At 40.9% G+C, this 20083-nt stretch overlaps 3 protein-coding genes across 15 annotated transcripts in view; all 3 read right to left on the bottom strand.

Annotated features, from left to right (window-relative positions):
* Positions 1 to 7950, bottom strand: part of MRPS35 (mitochondrial ribosomal protein S35) — a 50110-nt gene extending 42160 nt beyond the window's left edge. The window contains exons 1-3 of one of the 4 annotated variants that reach the window (XM_078075816.1): positions 7759 to 7950; positions 3623 to 3663; positions 1553 to 1720 (exon numbers count right to left, since the gene is read on the bottom strand). In XM_078075816.1, coding sequence (XP_077931942.1) covers positions 1553 to 1720; positions 3623 to 3663; positions 7759 to 7870 — 321 coding nt within the window. In that variant the 5' untranslated portion in view covers positions 7871 to 7950. Of the gene's footprint in view, positions 1 to 1552; positions 1721 to 3622; positions 3670 to 7601; positions 7710 to 7758 lie in introns of those variants that run through there. The other 3 variants (XM_078075814.1, XM_036076865.2, XM_078075815.1) reach the window with 3 other exon arrangements.
* Positions 7951 to 13485: 5535 nt separating this feature from the next.
* On the bottom strand, positions 13486 to 14239 carry REP15 (RAB15 effector protein). The gene has a single exon (XM_078074101.1). It carries the CDS (start codon positions 14237 to 14239, stop codon positions 13529 to 13531), a length of 711 nt encoding a protein of 236 aa, XP_077930227.1. The 3' UTR covers positions 13486 to 13528.
* Positions 14240 to 14936: 697 nt separating this feature from the next.
* The window catches only part of PPFIBP1 (PPFIB scaffold protein 1), a 176669-nt gene continuing 171522 nt past the window's right edge, over positions 14937 to 20083 (bottom strand). For all 10 annotated transcript variants that reach the window (XM_078075806.1, XM_078075805.1, XM_078075804.1 and 7 more), the window contains 3 exons: positions 18060 to 18239; positions 17054 to 17119; positions 14937 to 16765 (listed from right to left, as the gene is read on the bottom strand). In XM_078075806.1, the coding sequence (XP_077931932.1) occupies positions 16679 to 16765; positions 17054 to 17119; positions 18060 to 18239 (333 nt within the window). In that variant the 3' untranslated portion in view covers positions 14937 to 16678. The remainder of the gene's footprint in view (positions 16766 to 17053; positions 17120 to 18059; positions 18240 to 20083) is intronic.

Raw genomic sequence — 20083 nt, 5'->3', positions numbered from 1 at the left:
TGTTTGTTTCCTTATATCTCTTGAAACATTCAGATTTCCAAATTTCATTTACCCGTCTCTAGCAGCAGACAACTCCTTCTTCTCCATGTTACCATCTCATTTTTTACCATCATCTTTTAGCAAAATTTTTTGTTTTTCAAGACTGTCATATATATGCTAAGTGAAATAAGTCAGAAAAGGACAAACACCGTATGATTTCACTTATATGTGGAATCTAAAAAACAAAATAAACAAAAAGCAGAAACAGACCGGTAAATACAGAGAACAAACTGATGGTTGCCAGAGGGGAAGGGGCATGAAGGGATGGAAGAAACGGGTAAAGGGGAGTGGGAGATACAGGCTTCCAGTTATGGAATAAATAAGTCATAGGGATAAAAGGCAGAGCATAGAAAATACAGTCAATAATACTGTAATAGTGCTGTATGGTGGCAGATGGGAGCTACACTTGGGGTGAGCACAGCATAACACACAGGCTTGTGGAATCACTACGTTGTACACCTGAAACTAATGTAAAATTGTGTGTCAACTATACTTCAATAAAAAACAAAAGTGGAAAACACAGTTTGTTTATGACAATTATACTTATATACGTATATAACATGAACCATCTAAGATATGCATTCTCAGGCTAAGCATATTCATATTTTCTTTAAAAAAGCTTATAGTTCACAATGCCTGGATGGCTCAGTCGGTTAAGTGTCTGCCTTCAGCTCAGGTCATGATCCCTGGGTCTTGGGATCGACCCCTGCATTGGGCTCCCTGCTCAGCAAGGAGCCTGCTTCTCCCTCTGCTCCTCCCCTCCCTGAGCCCCCACCCCCCCACCCCCTGCTCACTCGCGATCTCTCTCGCAAAAATAAATAAATAAAATCTTAAGGAAAAAAAAGCTTATAGTTCATAAATCATTATAGATGCTACCAACTGAAGCATTTAATATGACATATTTTGCTTCAAGAAATAAAGAAGTTTAAGGACTGTAACAATATTAAATAATATTGTACTTTTCTGGATAGAAAGTTTTAAAATCTTTCTTTTAAAAGTAGATTCAGGGACCGCTGGGTGGCTCAGTTGGTTAAGCGTCTGCCTTCAGCTCAGTTCATGGGATCGAGCCCTGCACCCTCTGCCTCTCCCCGCCGTTGGTGCTCTCTTGCATGTGCGCTTCCTCTCCCTCTCTCTCTCTCAAATAAATAAGATCTTTTTAAAAAAAGGTAAATTTCAGCCCCCAATTCTCAATCTCAAATTAGGTTATTTCACTTTTCCTAGTTCCACTCGAAAGATACAAGATAGAAAAAATACAATAGAAAAGGAAAAACCAAAAGGGAAGCCATAGGACCAACTGATTATATTCTTAAATGCCCAGGACTCTTTGAGTCTTCTTCACCATGGACAATCAGAATATATCATCCATTATTACCCGAAAAAAAAATTTTTAACTAAAATACAATAAGCTGCTGCTACATAATGAACCCTGAAGTACAAGGCAGGGTAGGAGTAGAAGAGGATCAGCATTTATTTAGATATAAGTCTTAGCCAATGAATCAGCAATTTATCTTACCTTTAAAAGTTCTAGATTTCCCTCCTTTGCCATGGGCACCCCCCTTTTCACTGGATAACCCATTCGAATGGGAAGAGGTACAGCAGAGGGTTTAAATGGTGCTGCAACGGGATAAACACTAGGCCAATCTTGGTCAACGGTCATTTTCTCTGTCCTAGGAGGTAGTGCCTACGGAATATAAAATAGTATTTTAAATATGAACACGATCTTTAATTTTAAAGCAAAAAGAGCTACAATTAAAAGAAACATAAGCAGAATTGCAACCTACGTAAAATCTGACCTCTTATAAAGTTGTTGCTATTCAAATGAAAAAACACCAAACCTACCTAATATTTTTGCACTGTTTCTACAAACCCTCTGCTAAGAATCCCCTTTAACAGCACACTTCCTTCACTAAAAATTTCTGTGGATTTAGACTTTTAGCAAATTTTTTATATTTTGTGAAAGAGTAACAATGTATTTTGAAATACAGATCTTCCTCAACTTATGATGGGCTTATGTCCAAGGAACAACGTATTCTGAAATACAGATCTTCCTCAACTTACAATGGGTTTACTGGAACAGTGAGTGTTTACATTGACTGAGTGTCCCAATAAACCCATCATAAGTTGAAAACTCCGCAAGTCAAAATGCTTTTCTTTTAATACACCTAACCTACCGAACAGCATAGCTTAGCCTAGCCTGCCTTAAATGTGCTCAGAACACTTACATTAGCTTACATTTGGGTAAAACCATCTAAAACAAAGCCTATTTTATAGCGAAGTGTTGAATATATCATATAATTTACCGAATACTGTACTGAAAGTAAAAAAAAACAAAAACACGGTTCTACGGGTACAGGTCTGTTATCAGGTGCCTTGGGTATCTGCCCTCCTGACGGCGTGGCTGGCTGGCGGCTACGCCTAACTGCCGCTGCCCGGCACCGTGCAAGTTTCACGCCGCATCATGCTAGCCCAGGAAATGATGAAATTCAAAATTCCTAGCACGGTTTCTACTGAATGTGTACTGCTTTCTCACCACCATAAAGTCGAAAAATTGTAAGCTGAACCACTGTAAGCTGGTGACCGTCTTTAGTTTTTAGAACTTTTCTGATGGAAGTCAGTACATGAGGGGACACTGAAAATTTGAAATAAAGGAAATAAGAAATAAATAACAAGAACTTGGAAATAAGTAAATGAGTTAAACTAATTGAATACGTACATAATGAGAAATTATGTCTCCTAGTTCCAGAGAACAGCTATGTGACAGTTTAGTCACATTAACATACACATTTTTTTTTTAAAAAAAACTGTATTCATTAGAAGGGGATGGCCAGAATACAAAAGTAGGGTTTAAAGAAGCAAAATCTGGCAATGACCAACAATGCAGTATCAAAACCAGTGTACTGTATGCCCTGGAAGAAGGTAATATTCCTATGAAAATAACTACTCTAGATAATTACAATTTGGTACCATTTAACTTCCATCTAATAATTTGTCTCTGTTCTGACTCCATCCTCAACAAGTGACCTTAGGATTTGGATTCTTCCACTGACTTGCCTACAGGGTGAGACCAAACTAGTGAGATTAATACACACATCCCAGGCTTCATGATTATTAAAAGCATCATCAAAAATAATTCTAGGGGCACCTGGGTGGCTCAGTCATTGAGCGTCTGCCTTCGGCTCAGGTGATGATCCCAGGGTCCTGGGATCGAGCTCCACACCGGGCTCCCTGCTTAGTGGGAAGCCTGCTTCTCCCTCTCCAATTTCCCCTGCTTGTGTTCCCTCTCTAGCTATGTCTCTGTCAAATAAATAAATAAAATCTTAAAAAAAAAAAATTCTATATTCTAGTTTAATATACACTTATTTCCCAGGCGTGTGTGAGTGAGTCCATCACTTAAAGATGATCCATTTTTTGGGGTACTGACAAAAACCAGTCAAAGACTAGAGCCAAGGCTCTGGCAGTCACCAAGTACACATCCCCTTGTGAAGCCTTCTTGGGCAGCACTCTTCTGCCTGATCATGAATATATGCCTCACTTTAGAACTTCAGAAATCATTAAGATAGTATAGAGTACATTAATTGTTTACCTTTCTTCTCAGTGGTCTTTCATATCTGGATGTTCTGTCTGCTGTACCTAAAAGACAACACAGTAGTTATAGAGAGCTGAATAATGTAGTTGTTCAACACCGATCGTGATCCCATAACTCTGATTATTTCAGGTATTCAGTAATACAAAAATGAAACAATAATCCATTTTCTGTAAGCTCTGGGACTAAATCATCTTAATGAAAAGTCAGAAATAGTTAAAAGTCCAGAGTTATTTAAATGTAAAGTGCAGGGACACCTGGGTGGCTCAGTCGGTTAAGTGTCTGCCTTCGGCTCAGGTCATGATCTCGGGGTCCTGGGATCTAGCCCCACATCGGGCTCCGTGCTCAGCAGGGGAGCCTGCTTCTCCCTCTGCCTGCAGCTCCCCCTGCTTGTGCTCTCGCTCACTCTCTCTCGCCCATGCTCTCTCTCTCTAGCAAATGAATAAAATCTTAAAAATAAATAAAAAAAATAAATGTAAAGTGCATTGTGATTGATGATATAGTGAATTCATCATCTAAAGAAATATTTTCAATAAATTTTAAGGTTCATAGTCAAACTCACTTTCCCAAATTAAAATATCTAGTTAGAAATAAGTATTTTACATCTTTAAAGATAACTGATTTGAAATGTTTTAACTATAAATATACTTCTCGTATTTGGAATTATTTGGTTCCACCAAAACAAAACCCTTGTTTCTCCTTCTGTATTGCATATTAGAACTGCCAATGCTACAATAATGCCAGTAACAACACAAATCATAGCCATTCCTAATAAATCATACAACCATATAAGAGAGTAAATTAGGGGGGCCTGGATGGCTCAGTCGTTAAGTGTCTGTCTTTGGCATAGGTCATGATCCCAGGGTCCTGGGATCAAGCCCTGCATTAGGCTCCCTGCTTGGCGGGAAGCCTGCTTCTCCCCCTCTCACTCCCCCTGCTTGTGTTCCCTCTCTCGCTGTCTCTCTCTCTGTCAAATAAATAAATAAAATCTTAAAAAAAAGAGAGAGTAAATTATTTACATACAGTATATACCTTTCAAAATATTACCTTATGCCTCTCTGTTTTGCTACATTACAGTAACAATAGCTATAATTATTCAGCACTTTCACATGCCAGACACTGTGCTACGTGCTTTTCATTATCTCAATCTTATTGTTCACAGTTAACTGTAAGTACTATTATTATCCTTAGAGGTCATTTAGAGCCAAGAAAACTAAGAATCAAAGAGTTAGGGTGACAATAGCATTGCATATAGGACTCTTCACGCTCTGAACCACTTTTATCTCTAGCTTCATCTCCCTTCACAGTTAAACTTCCAGTACCAGAGCCTTTGGACTATCTCCAAACTTAACTGTTCTCTCTGCTGGAATGTGCATCCCTTCTATCTGTCTGGCTTCTGTCCCCTTCTGCCTCCCCATCTCATTTCTTTATCTGACAAATTCTTATTCATCCCTTGATAGTAATTCATTTATTCACTCAAAAATCATTTGAGTGATATTGTGTACCAGAAACAGAGAAGGCAGCAATGAGTAAGAGAAACACAGACCTTGCTTTCACAGAATGTAGTCTGTCAAATAAGATAACTATTTAACAAGTAATTTCAATAAATAGTCATAATATTAATGGCAACATATAGCAGGGGACCAAACTTAGTCCATTAGTTGGAGAAAATCTCCCTGAAGAACTGGATATTAAGCCTAAACCTTAACGATAAGCAAGAGGTAGCCCTGGGAACAGGCAAGTGAGAACGTTTCTACAGAGAAAAGGAGATGGAAAAATCAATGGGAACAGTTCAATATGGCTGAAATTTAAGACTAGAACAGAAAGAACACTGAGAAAAGAGCCTGCAAATATTTAATAAGCACCTCAACTATAAAACATCATTGACAGAGCTCTTGATATTCTTCTTCCAGTCTTCCTGATCCCTGTAAATGATACTGCTATTCATCCGATTACTCCGGATAAGAATCTAACCTGCTTCCGGAGACTTTTCCTCATGCCCCATATCAAATCCATCAGTGAGTCCTCCCAGCTATACCTTTAAAATATATCCCATATCCAACCACGCCACCTTCTCTGCTATTACCTCAATCCAACTCACCATCATTTCATTTGGACTACTGCAAAAGCTTCCAAACTGATCTCCTGGATTCCACTCTTACCCCACTAAAGTTGGTTCTCCACACAGTAGTCAGTGATTTTTTTTTTAATATTTTATTTATTTATTTGACAGAGAGAGCACAAGCAGGGAGAGCAGCGGGCAGAGGGAGAAGCAGGCTCCCCACAGAGCAGGGAGCCCAATGCGGAGCCCGATGGGGGCTCAATCCCAGGACCCCAGGATAATGACCCGAGCCTAAGAAGGCAGATGCTTAACCGAATGAGCCACCCAGGTGCCCCAGTGGTCAGTGAACTTTTAAAAGTATAAATCAGGGGCGCCTGCATGGCTCAGTCGGTTAAGCATCTGACTCTTGATTTCGGCTTAGGTCATGATCTCAGGGTCATGGGATCAATCCCTGTGTCAGGCTCCACACTCAGCACAGTCGGCTTGTTCCTTTCCCTCTGCTCCACCCCAACCTAAATAATAAATAAATAATTTTTAAAAAGTATAAATCACATTATATCACTTCCATGTTCAAAACCTTCCAGTATAATCCCAAACTTATAATAAAATCCAAGCCAAATGCCTAAAAGCCATTGTGAGATCTGATCATTACTTATCTTTCCAACACCTTAGACTACCACTCACCTATGTTCACTTACCTCCAAGTTGACTTTGTTTCTGTTCCTTGATCACTTCCCTAAGCTTGTTCTCACTTCTGGGCCTTTGCACTTGCAGACCCCTATGCCAACAATGCCCTTCCCCCTGCCGATCTTGGCATGGTATATACCATGGTCTCTGCTCAAATGTCACTTCCCCAAGGAGGGCTTTCCTGACTACCCAATCTTTTCCTACTCTGTAGCCAGTACCCCTCCAATCCATCATTCTCAATACCTGCTTTATTTTTCTTCAAAGCACTAATCACCACCTGACACTGTACTGACATTGTTTTGTCTGACCTTCCCGAAAGACTGTAAACTTCAGGAGGTGAGAGACCTTGCCATATCCCAGTATCTAGAACACTACCCAGCACACAGTAGGAGTTAAGTATTTACAAAATGAATAAAAAACTTACAAGATACAAGCATTAAGACTATAAAGGGCCACTCTGACAAATTAAGGAATTTAGGAATTTATCCTATCTTAAAGCAATGAGAAATCATTCGAAGATTTTGTACAAGGGAGTGGCAAGGTAAGATTCGCTTTTTGAATACTTCAGTCTGGTTGTGAGAATTCAAGGTAGGAGAGCAAGAGCAGAAATAGGGACCAGTAAAGAAACTACTGCAGAAGTGAGAGACGGTGGCCTAGACTGATCTGTTGCTAACAGGAAGATTAGAGATGTTACAGAAGGCAGCGTGGATAGCACCTGGTGAACGACTGGACACGCCCCCTCTTTGGCACGGCTTTCCCTGACTCCCGTGGGCTCTTCGTCAATGCCGCTGTGTTACTCTATTCACGCTTCCCTTACACCACCTCACACTGCATATAGTGTGACTCCGTTAACAAATCTGTCTTGTCCATAGACTCTTCCAAGGCAAGAAGAGTATCTTGAATGAAGGTCATCTCAATAATGCCTGTTGAATGAAGGTCATCCCATTTGGTGGCATAGCTAGGGCTGGAATTCAAAGCGGCAGTTTGTCCCAGGACAGCTGTATGCTTCTCTTAACGTTCGAGAAAACCCATGGTTTAACGCTGCCCAACAAACACGACCGGGCACCAGTAACTAGAGTGACCCTGTGCCATGGCCGCGCAAGGGAGCACCAGAAAGCGCGGGTCACTGTAAGGGGGTGGGGGGAGCAAGCTCACCGCGCCCAGAGCACCCAGAAGCAGAAATCGGCGACTAGAAACCCGGTGACACGGGCGCAGAGAAGAGACCCACACCTGCGGCTTTTCTACTGGGAGGGCCAGCGACAGGCTGGCAGAGGACGTCCCAGCTTCCCCCAGGCGGTGCGGACTCCGCCACCGCGGCGGCCATCATGGATTCGGTGTTCCGCCCTCACCTCCCCCAAAGCCCGGAGGCGACGCGACAGACACTCACGCGGGCTTGGTATCGCAGAGCGCGTGGCCAGAGACACGGACGTACAGAAGGCACGCAGGGTCCTGGCCCGCGGCTGCAGGGCCAGGCACGCGGGGAGCGCGGCGGCCGCCATGGCTGCGAAGACGGCAAGGCGGATGGGACAAGCGCAGTCGGGAGTCAGGGGCGGGTCTGAGGCCGCTACCGCGCACGTTCGCCCCGCCTTGCCCCGCCTTGCCCCGCCCCTAGGGCGGAGAAACAGGAAGCAGGTGGGCCTGCAAAGTCAGCGCCGGGGTCAAACGTGCGAGAAGATAACCCCAAAATAGAAAAAACTAATGAAAAGAAAACAAAAAGGTTAAAAAAAAAATCGAAGCAGTGAGTCCAAAGAGGACCATAAGGGATGGGGGAAATGTGGCTTACAGAGGGCAAATGTTATCTGGGTGGGATTTCAGATGACCCAGGAGTCTGGCAGTTTACCTTAGGGCCCTGCTCCTGTGCAACTGCTGCTTTTCCACACTTTGTCGGTTTAAAGAAGTCTTGAGCTGGTGCAAGTGATACACTCTAAGGGCGAGACAGTATCTGAGAGTAGTTCTAGCCAAACTACTTGTGTTTAAAACTTGACTTCATTTCTTCTTGCCTGGGTTGACTAATCAAGTAAATACAGACAAAGCTCTGGGTGTACCATCAGCATACAGTGAGCACCCTCTGTGCATAGGCTCTAACTGTCATTAATGCCTTTGTAGATCAGGTTAGAATTACAAACAGTTAGAACTCATCAGGACCTCGAAAATAATGGCCATTCTTTAAATGAGATCTCTTCTTTTCTACCCTACTCTATTTCTATAAAAAGGTGTAGATATTTGTGTCTGTGGAGGAGGTGAGTTCAAGGTCTTCCTACCCCAAGGCATCTTGGATTGGAACCTATTTTGACAACCTCTGCACTGGGATGAATTAACGTACAACCATTAATAAAGTTATCCTCTATTTTTTTAATAGGTACTATCATATTTAACCAAAGTACAAAATTGTAGTAACAAGAATGACTGGGAACAAACACGACTGACTCTTGGTAAGCATACCAAGTAGAGCAGGGGGATGCAGATGTCCCAGAGTAGTGTGTATGCAAGCATTCAGTGTGCTATGGACATCAATCAGTATTGGGAGGAGGGGGGAGAAGATAACTGGCAGATAGGGACAAGTATTTGTGATAATCACCATTCTCATCTTTTCTGGCCTTTTACCATCCCATAATTGTTCCAAAGCAGAAGTACAGTATGTTAGGTGTACTAGTTTCCTAGGACTGCTGTAACAAAGTACCACAAATTGAGTGACATAAAATAACAGACATTTATTCTCTCACCAGTTCTAGATGCTAAAAACACAAAATCCAGGTTTTAGCAGGGTTGGTTCTGTGAAAATTAATAAAAGGAAATATTTAAAATGAAGTCTAGAGGCCAGATGGGGGAGCTCTCAGGTCCTACCACTAGCCAGCAAGTACAGACCCCAAAGGAACAGAGAGTACCTAGCAAGTCTTGCAAGTGGATACCGCTGTACTAAGCCCAGCAGGAGAAGGAAGTTGTTCTCCTACCCCAGCAACAGCCCAGCCAATAAGAGACTGTCACGATTCAGCCAGTGAAAAGGCACCATGCCTCAAACTCCCTCCCATGCATTTTTCATTGGTAACAGTCCCTCCCAACTCTGTTCTTTTCTCTGTAATAAAGCAGTCTTCTCCTTTGTTCTCTAGACTTATCAATGCTTTGTCCTGAATTGCAATTCTCTGCTAATCCCTAGTAAACCCATTTTTGCTGGTAAAATAACTAACGGTTTTAAGTTTAACAGTTCCTTCTGGAAGTTCTGAGAGACAGTCTGTTTATGTCTCCCTGCCTCCTCACTTCTGATGGTCTGCGGACAATCATTAGCTTGTAACACATGACTCCAATCTCTGCTTCTGTCTTCACACGGTGTTCTACCCTCTCCTCTATTTTTAAGATTAAAAGCACAGCCTTTTAGTCAGATGGATGTGGGGTTTGAATCCAGGCTCTGTTTCTTTGTGTTCTGGGGAAAATCCACCTAACATCTCTGAGCTTCAGTTTCATGGAAAATGGGAACAATAATACCTTCCTCAGGGCTGTTGTGATTAAGTAGTTATGTTGCAGAAGGCAGAATATAAATGGTGGCCATTGGAATTAAGCTCACGGTCAATACAGAGTGATTTTTGCTCTCTCCAGTTTGTATATTTTAGTACGATGAAGTACAAGACCTATACCATACAAATTTAGGGACAAAAAGTACGAATCCTTATGGAATTAGTTTATATTCAGAGATTTCTCAATTTCTGAGCAAGAAGTTCAGACTTAGGTACTCACCTTGCCTTCCTGTGTTGTCTTTTTGTCTCCCTAAGACATTAGTGGACAGATATGACCAGAGGAACTAGAGAAATACTTATTGTTTTCCCAGGCATCAAGAACAATAAGGTTCATTCTATATTAAAAGTTAACTCATTTGTAAAGCTGTCAGCAGGCAATAATATGTTTCATGCAGTGTAAACAGTAAAGCATGTACCTAAGAGTCACTAAGAATTACAAGATTTTTCAATTGGAAAAGTTCTTAAAAGTGTAGTTGCTCACTTATGATAAACATCTTTTCTTCAATGTGGTATATATATATACAATGGAATATTATGCAGCCATCAAAAAATGAAATCTTGCCATTTGCAACGACATGGATGGAACTAGAGGGTATTATGCTAAGTGAAATAAGTCAATCAGAGAAAGACATGTATCATATGACCTCACTGATATGAGGAATTCTTAATCTCAGGAAACAAACTGAGGGTTGCTGGGGTGGTGGGGGGTGGTGTGGCTGGGTGATAGACACTGGGGAGGGTATGTGCTATGGTGAGCACTGGGAATTGTGCAAGACTGATGAATCACAGACCTGTACCCCCGAAACAAATAATACATTATGTTAATAAAAAAAAAATAAAATAAAAAAAAGCTTTAAAAAAAAGCTTTTCTTCAGCTTTCATGACCAAATTATGGCCCAACAAATTATGTAGCCAGTGCTGTGTGGAACAATTCTAAATATTAAGGGTTTTTATAACGGGTTTTTATTATATCTAAAACCCAGATTAGTGCAGTGACTTTCTGTCAGAGAGCTACTTTTAGACAAAACTAACTTCTTTATAAAAAGTGAGTGAACAAAAAGAAAAAAAAATGTGAGTGAACAAAGTTTGTCTACTTACAGGCATGGCAAATAGACAATATCCAGGTATGTGAATGGACCTTGCAATCTAAATATCCATCAAAACAGTATGGCTTAAATATACTATGATGTGTACATAAGACATAGAGTACTGCTTGGACACATGGAAACCTAATCCTGGTTGCAGGTTAGAATTATTACCTCAGGAGATTTAAGAAAAATGGTCCTGGCCTTCACTCTGAAATGTATTGAGTTTTTGTTTTTGCTTTTAAGTTCCCCAAGTGAATCTAATCTGTAGGCAGGACTGAGAACCATTGATGTCAGCCTTAAAGAGGATATAAATCTATTAGCATGGAATATTGTCTACAACATATAGTTGTTCTAAAAAAAATGCAGGTTGTGGATCATAGGATTCCATTTGTGTAAAATATTCCTAATATGCAGTACACATTCTGTAAGGCAAACAGCAAACTGGAGAGGATGGATATGGAGAGAGGAGCTGAGACTCCTGAAGGCTTAACTTTCTATACTTCCGTATTTTTTTACAGCAGAATGCAGATTTTTAAAAATATGGTATTTTTTAAATCAGCAAAAGCTTCACATTTTTATTTTCATGAAAAAAAAAAAGACATGGTAAGTCTTTGATTTATATCTCCCAGCTGTTTAGAACATGAATATTTACAATTTGTACTAGAGTCTTCACAATTTTCCTTAGCTTACAATTCAGTATGGAAAGTGTTATCACAAGCATTGTCTCCTTCGTATTAGTTGAACTCATTCCCATTTACAGGTAAAAAGACGAAGAGTTAAGTCACCAGACTCTGCTCTTAAGATAATTCAACCCAAACCCACATCTGATTTCAAGCTGAATGTTGTTTTTACTATACTAACCACCTTCTTGATAGCTTCCTCTACACAGCATTGCTACAGATAGGGGTCCCTATTGGCCAAGGAAACATTAATTGGGTGTTTGGGTACCTTCCAGGCACATTCAAAGTGTGTGCCTTTATTTCTTCCCTTGCATCCTTAATATTTAAGATGTTCGGAAATACAGCATTCTGTGATATATCTCCTACCCTTCATCTAATCATCAGCAAGTGCTGTTTGCTTTACCTTCAACTCTTCCTAGATCTGACCTCTTCACCCCTCCTCCTGTACCACTTTGATCCAGGCCGCCCTTTTCTCTCTTATAATAGCTTCCCAGCTGCTCCCATGGGCTCTTATTTCACTCTTTCCTCCCTACAACCTAGTGGCCACCCACCATTCAAGTGAGGTTAACTCTAAGTCTGATCAAGGCATATCAGTCCCTTTACCACTCACAATAAAATCGAGTCCTCACAAGTATGACTTGCTTATTTTATTTGCTGGCTACTTCTATGATCTCGGCTCCTATCACTCTCCCCGTGGCTCACTCGGCTCCGTTCACACCAGCCTCCTCTGCTATACTTCACACACATCATTTCAGGCCCCTTTGTCTTTGCAGCTCTCTAAGCCTAGATCATTCTTTCCCAGATTTATCTGTACTAATGCTCTCCCTTTTCATTCAGATCTCTGGTCAATTACACCCTGATTCTCAGAGGTCTTCTTTACCCACCCCAAATAAAGTAGCACCTCCTTCACCCTCTATCCCTTCATCCGTGCTTTATTTTCACATAACACCTGACATATTTTTTAAGATGTATTTTAAATATATATTCATATATTTGTTTATTGTCAATCTTCCACCATTAAAAGAGAAACTGGCCAAGAGTAGGGACTTTGTTCTTTTTACTGCTGGATTGGGAGGGTGTAGGACAGGGCCTAACAAAATAAGCATTTACCAATCATGTGAATGAATCTTTCATTTACATTCTTAAGCACTTTTTGCTTCTATTAGTTTTCCTCCCTTATAGTACTATTATAATTCCAACCAGGCTTTTAAGCAAAGATGGTTTTTATAAGTGAATACATTTTACTTACTGCAATTGCTAAACAAATGTTAATCATCATTACAAGGGTTTGCTATAGGGGCCACTGTGTTTAAAGCATAGGGGAAGCGGACACTCCAGCAAGTCCCAGAGTGAATCCTACCAAGAGTCTCTGTGCACAGAGAAAGTGGCCGGGGAGGAGGTGGGAGCAAGGGCAGAGCTTAGAGGAAGAGGGAGGTTAACTCTAGGAGGTTTTGCTTGAGTTGAATGGAAACTGGCATTGTCCATGGCATTAAACCTGTTCTGTAGTCTCACGTACCTCCTTACCCGCCTGCCTTCCACCCACAGCAGTAAAATATTTTACACTTCCGGGTTCTAGACTTATTAAACAAAGATGCATTTTTTTTTTTTTTTTTTTTGCAAATCAAACTTCAAGGCTGACTTTATTATCCTCTCCTCCCATTTTTATTATTGAATAAATTTCCCCTGCAATATGGGCTGGGTTTTTTCCTGTCGTCATGACATTATATGTTTTGACCCAAGTGATCATTTTCTCTCAATGGAGGGTGGATAGAAAAAAAAAAAATCCCACACTAGGATGATGCAAGTGGATGAGCTTGCCGACTAAAATAAAATATTCTTCCTTTTTGCCTTACAGGCCAGTCTCACTGGGCACATCCAGTTCAGAGGATGCTAATATAAACCTTGCCCACCTCTCTCAGCCCGTCTCTCTTACTCAGACAGTTTCCAAGCAGCTCTCTGATGGAGACACAATCTTCAGTTTCCAGGACAAACTGTGCCACGGCCTTCCGTCCTGGCAGCTGGCCCCGCACGGTCTCACCTTTGACACTGTCCAGGGCCACTCCTCTGATGTCTTTGGGCTTACCCGGCACCCCAAAGATGATAAACAGGCCCAGACAATCCTCTCCTATCAACTTACAGAATTCTTCCAGCTTATCAAACCTACTTCTTTTCCTGGAGGGCTCCTCTGCCCTGGATTCTGGAGGTGAGAAGTCACAGGGCTTAGATACCATAGGAGGGAGAGAAGACATTTGCAGAGTTTGCACCGCCAGCTGAAGCCTGATCTGTTTCTCGGATCCCCAGAAGGTCCAAATCCAGTCTGCCCCAAACAGTACAGCTTGGTGCTTGGTCATCTTGGTGGTGGTGAGCCACTCGTCCACTCCCTTGTCTTGGCAGAAAGAGACAAAGTGGATTAAGAAGATCTCATTCAGAGTGTTGGAAGCCGGGCACAGATTACTCAGAGGATCTTCAAATCCAAGATACTCCTTCACTTTCTGAGCTGCATGGACTATAGCCTCGCTGACGACCTCACAGACGCTGGAAACCTCTTTGCTGTCCTTCAGAGGCAACTGTTGCGATGAGTTTTGCCCCATTTTGTCTGCACCCAGTCAATACTGCTTCCAGAGATCAAACATGTGAAGCTCATTCAGAATGACTTCTTCAGAGTAAAAGTTTTTACCACGAAGTCAGTTAATGCGGTCCCAGTTTACCGACTCAACATTGACGAAAAGAGTGGTGTAGCTAAGCATATATACACACAGCTAAACAAACACGTTAGGTGTCCCTGTTTGCCAACGAGGTGTGTTGTATTCATACAGATTTCCTGCTGGTTTATTAAGTTAGAGATGATTAACTTTGACTGAAAACATCTGTTCTTCTCTAGTGATATCCGCTCTACTTCTAATATTGGGCAATCTCTTCCAAGATAGGTTTCTGCTTTTCAAATTTTACTTAAATTAAAAATAGTATTGAGTTCTTTGAAGAACCATACACCTCCTTCTAAAACTAACTTCTTCAACTTTGCTGGCGAGTCATTTCCCTTTGCTTTTCTAATAATCCCTCCGCCGTGATTCCTTACCACCCAGCCCAGCTGCTTGTTTCCTTTCGTACAGAAATTCCTCAGAGTCCTCAAATTTCTACCTGTTGATATATGCTATAACCCTTCCCCTAATAAATTTATGGGAGTTTGCAAATTATAAAGCGTTTGTGTCACTGTTCTATATATCAGAAATAAAGCCAACTGGGTATTCTGAACAAAGGAAAATAAAGTATCAGACCATAAAAACAGGAGACAATTATCAATTGACTTTATTTCTTTTCATATGGTAATACCAGCAGTGTACAATGTTTTGTAAATAAAATATATATCATCAAAAAAATTTTAACTTTATCACATATCATCAGTTATGTTACACTGCCCTGAATAAAGAATATTTGGCATCTATAACAGTCTCCTGGTATTTTTTTTTAACCAGGTTTGAATAAGAAATTGTTTTTCAAATGGTGACATATGTTCACATTAAAATAAAGCACTAATATGTAAGAGCCCAATACAGTTACCAAACGATGAATGGTAGGGAGCAAAAGACTATTATTAGCATCAGATCATTTTAGTCATGAATAAACAGTAATTTGGTATTACAGGCCCTTGTTGGAAACCTTGGTAACCTGCTAATAGCTTGCAAGATCACACCACTGACATTTAACTATAATTTATAAGCAAATCCACTGGCACATACTGAACTGCCCATCCCCATGCCAATTTATGAAAACCTGTCTTTACCAAGTTGGCTATCGTGAGAAGTGATGTAGTAGTGAATATTTTTTTGAATTCCCCTAAAAAAAATGATAAACACAGTAAGTTTTTGCCACGGCTCTCCCCTTTAGAAATGCTGTCTGGGCCCTGTGCTATAGAAAAACATGAACTGCATTTTCTCATCACAGTATAGCCATTCTAAAACTCATTTTGCAGCCTCAGCGTTATTGAACTCTGAGACAAAATGTTCAGACGAATATTCAGCTTAACAAAATCCCATTCATTGATAGCCTGAGAAATGTACAATCAATATCAGTAGGTACATTGTTAGTATTTTGATGTAATGATATATTTAGCAAGAAGGAAAATAAGCAGTTTAATACTGTAAAGGTTTTTTGTTTAGGTTTGGTTTCTTCAGAAATCATTTCTACAAATTTGGGGGAACTTCGGAATGCATTCGCGTTAATAGTATTTAAACATCCCTGGCGTTCTTCCTTTTGAGGTGAAAGGATCCAAGATGGAGGTTGAAACTTTTTTAACTCTTCAACATTGGGTGATGTGTCATCAAAGAAGGGGTATTTCATATATCTTAATTTAGTTGGGATGATCAGTATTAATATCATTAAAATTTAGTTGTGAAGAAGGAGAGATCATCCCAACCTTTCCAAGGACCAGCTGGTATATGACCATTTTGATCACTGTATTTGCTTTTCACCATCTTCCGTATGTCACAAAATAAAAGTTCTATTTTCTATGTACTAAATATATACACGTATTTAGAAAAATATATAAAATAGGACAATAAGAGGCAAGTGGAGGTGCGGCTGGCATTTAGCGGGCACACTGAACGCGTGAAGAAATCCCACATACTGCTTTTGGAAGCATGTAATGTCCTGCTTTGACGGCCGCAGGGCTGTCACACAGACGTGACAAGATCATCCACGCACTGCTTCCCGCTTCCCAAATCCTGCATACTGCTGAATGTGAACGTGAAACGCTAGGTAAAACACTCGAATTAAATGCAACACTTTAAATATAATATATCACATATTTTTACATTAAATATAGAGGACAATTATACTCTCATTCACCAGTGTCTCATTTTTCATGTCATCTTCAAAATAGGTACCCACCCCCCCGCTTCCCGTTTCCACTTCTGAGAAGGTGGAATGATAAACCATATACAATCTGCTGCTTGTTAGATCTTCTGCGAGCTGTTTGAGAAATCAGGTGGAGAAAAGACGAGGGGCTCCTCATGCTCAACCAAGTGCTCGGCTTAAACATTGGAGTCCTCGTCAGTAATGCTGGCGCTGGGGGAACGGGCGGCAAAATCTCGAAACATGTCATCCTCCTTTAACATGTGCTGGAAAACAAGGAGATGGGGGTCATGCATCCTGGGAGCCAGGAGCTTGGCACAACACATCCTCCACTAAACATGTAGTCCTTTGGGGTTATTTTTAAACATCTTTTTAGAATGACATTTTATTTTTTATCTTATTATTATTTTTAAAGATTTTATTTTTAAGTAATCTCTACCCCCAACGTGCGGCTCAAACTCACAACCCCAGGGATCAAGAGTCGCACGCTCCACCGACGGAGCCAGCCAGGCGCCCCTTTAGAATAACATTTTAACTTCGTTTTACAAACTTACTGTTAGATTGTTGATGCCTTCAGAGAACGCCCCTATCTGTCTCACCGTCCCTTCTGAATCCTCCATCTGCAAAGAACACACCATCACATGACCTACTCATTTGTGTAATTTCAAAGAAAGCACAGCAAAATGAGCAAAAGTCTAAGAGGAAATAATGCAAGTGATACTGAACGGGCTGGGAGCAACAGAACACTTCTGATGATACCTCCTTTTGTTACAGCAACCAGATGCTAAAAATGAGACAAACGACATTTTACTGGCACATCTAGCCTAATGCTCTGATGTTGACAATGACATCAAAGGATCGGTGACTAAGGGACAATATTCAAATCCAGGACTTCGCATTGAAAAGACTAAATGAGCTGTGTATTTCTGACTTGACTTAATACACAGATTTCCATAATACAGAGACAGTATAACTTAGGTGAATAGCCAGACTTTGGAGCTGGCCTGGCACCTTGAAACCCCAGTTCTTCTAGCAGCTCTTCTATCTTGGGTAAGTTACTTAACCTATCTGTGCCTCGGTTTCCTTCCCTCTAAAATGAGGATAACAACACTCTGTATGTTTTAGGGTCACCGTGAAAGCTGATATATGTTCAGTGCTGAGGATAGTGCCTGGGACATAGTAAGCAACCTGGAAGTTGTTCACTATTATTTTATTATTATCTTTATTTTCAGGTATTTGAGGAAAAACTGATTAGTAGACACAGTGCACCAAGTTTCCATTTAGTGTTTCATTGCTGGAGGAACTTTATTTTTATTTATTTTTATTTTTTAAAGATTTTATTTATTTGACAGAGAGAGAGACAGAGAGAGAGGGAACACAAGCAGAGGGAGTGGGAGAGGGAGAAGCAGGCTTCCGGCTGAGCAGGGAGCCCGATGTAGGACTCGATCCCAAGACCCTGGGATCACAACCTGAGCCGAAGGCAGACGCTTAACGACTGAGCCACCCAGGCGCCCCGCTGGAGGAACTTTAAATAAAATAGGTATATCGTGTTGCCTTTACCTGCTCTAACCGGTCCAAATCATCTTCGTCATATAGGCGCATGTCCAATCCAGGTTTAAATCCTTTCTTAGAGGTACTTCCTGATGCCTGTCCCAATTCCATTGGACAAACATATTCTTCCCCATCTTCCTGTTTCTTCTTTCTCAGATTCCCAAAATTGCTGAAGGTAAGTTTCTTTGGCTTTAAACAAAGAGCAAACATCCAGGGATTTAACAAAATTCATATGGCAAAGGATTGATAACATGCATAATTCAATTATTCATTCCATCCACAGAGAAAAGCAATTGGATGATTAAATTGGTATGACAAAAATAAAAGCATCCTGGGTGTATGAGTGATGCACCCAAATATAATAAATGATCCTAATTATGAATCTCAGAAGATTAGGCTTGTTCTCCTTATTCACACCAATTAGCTGGGTAGTCACTGTGATAAGCAAAAAATGCCAAGAGCCTTAGTTTTGATTAAACAGGACTTAATGCAACGATATTTCTCAGGGATGAATCCAATTTTGCAAGGTTTCCCCATCTAAGATCAGGAAAAGAAAATGGTCCTGTGTTTTCCTTTTGGGTGAAGCTATGATTATCCATAATGTAACCGGTGGCAGCTAAAGGAATCCTCACTCGTTTGGAGAGAGAACTTGCAGTGAAACTTGGAAGAGAAACTCCATCTTAGTCACTGAACAGTCCCTGAGACTATCTGTTAAGCAGATGGTGATCAGGCTGATGCTGAGAATTTAAATAGAACAGTATCTCTCAGAAGTTTCAAATCTGGGACAGATTTTAAGGGAGCAAGGAAGCTAAAGAGAAAGTGTCGGGCAGGTAGAGGTGGTTAAAAAAAATAAAAAATAAAAAGAGAAATGTATCAGTATTTATGTATATAAAGAACTTGGTACAAATCTGTGGAGGAGCTGATAAACCCTAACTCCCCATTAAGTTGGCTGAGATAACAGACTCAGAAGAGTTCAGAGAGAAATGATTTAAAAGAAGGAAAAGTAGGCTCCCATCGCTGAAGCCGAGCTCCTGAACATGGGTTCTTTCCTGTCCCAGCCTCTGCAGGCGATCAAGGTCCCTGCGCCTCCTGAGGCCACCAACTCCGCCGAGTCCCTGCCCCTCCCTGCACCCGGACCGCCGACCTCTCCAGCGGAAGCCCCTCTATTTAATAACTGCTGGGGCTGTCACGTGCTTTCAGGGGCGGGGCTGATAGGGGCGGGAGGGTACGTGTACTGGGTGGCGCGGAAGCCCATGAAGCTGGGATACCCCCCTGGTCCAGGGACTATTATGCAGATGGTCATCGGCATCAGCACTGCTTGTTGGGGTGTAGTCATCCTTTCAGACCCCAAAGGAAAGGTCTTTCGTGTTGATTGAAAGTACTACCTGTGAATTAGTCATCTTCTGTCCATGTCCCCAGGACACCAGAACAAGCATGGGACTTTTGGATGTTCTGGACAGACAAATGGACATTGACAGACTTCAGTCCTGAGGATACTACAAGACTGAAAAGACAAATGTGGGTTATTATTCTTTGGCCATGAGTGTTGTGGCCGCCTTCTCAGGCTTCACAGGGAACAATAAACCCTCAGAGAAGAGAACAATTTCTGTGTCTTATCTGGTATAATTAAAAAAAAAAAAGTTAAAAAATTTTAAATTAAAAAAAAAAGAGGAAATGATAAACCAAAAAAAAAAAAAAAAGAAGGAAAAGTAATCTGAATTTGACCCATGAATCTGGGTAAATCTGGAAATACCCATTCTCTCCTGGTCTATCTTGAATTGTTTCTTAAGTATCTTTTTCTAACTTGCAAGACTGGTCAATTGTAAGCCAGACAAATTGAATCTGTCTGAGAAAAAATCCTCCTCTTATACTGGATTTATCCATAGAACAACTGCAATTAATATTTGAGCCCAAGTCACGGACTCTCTGCATTGGCAATATATTGACTGTATGCCAACATCATACTCTTCATTACGGTTAACTCTAATAAAATAAATGATTTGAGCAGAGATTTCCCCAGAAAGACACTTGCA

Source organism: Halichoerus grypus, chromosome 6 (assembly GCF_964656455.1).
Source record: "Halichoerus grypus chromosome 6, mHalGry1.hap1.1, whole genome shotgun sequence".
NCBI classification, from domain to species: Eukaryota; Metazoa; Chordata; class Mammalia; order Carnivora; family Phocidae; genus Halichoerus; species Halichoerus grypus.
This window is presented reverse-complemented; position numbering and strand designations above follow the sequence as displayed.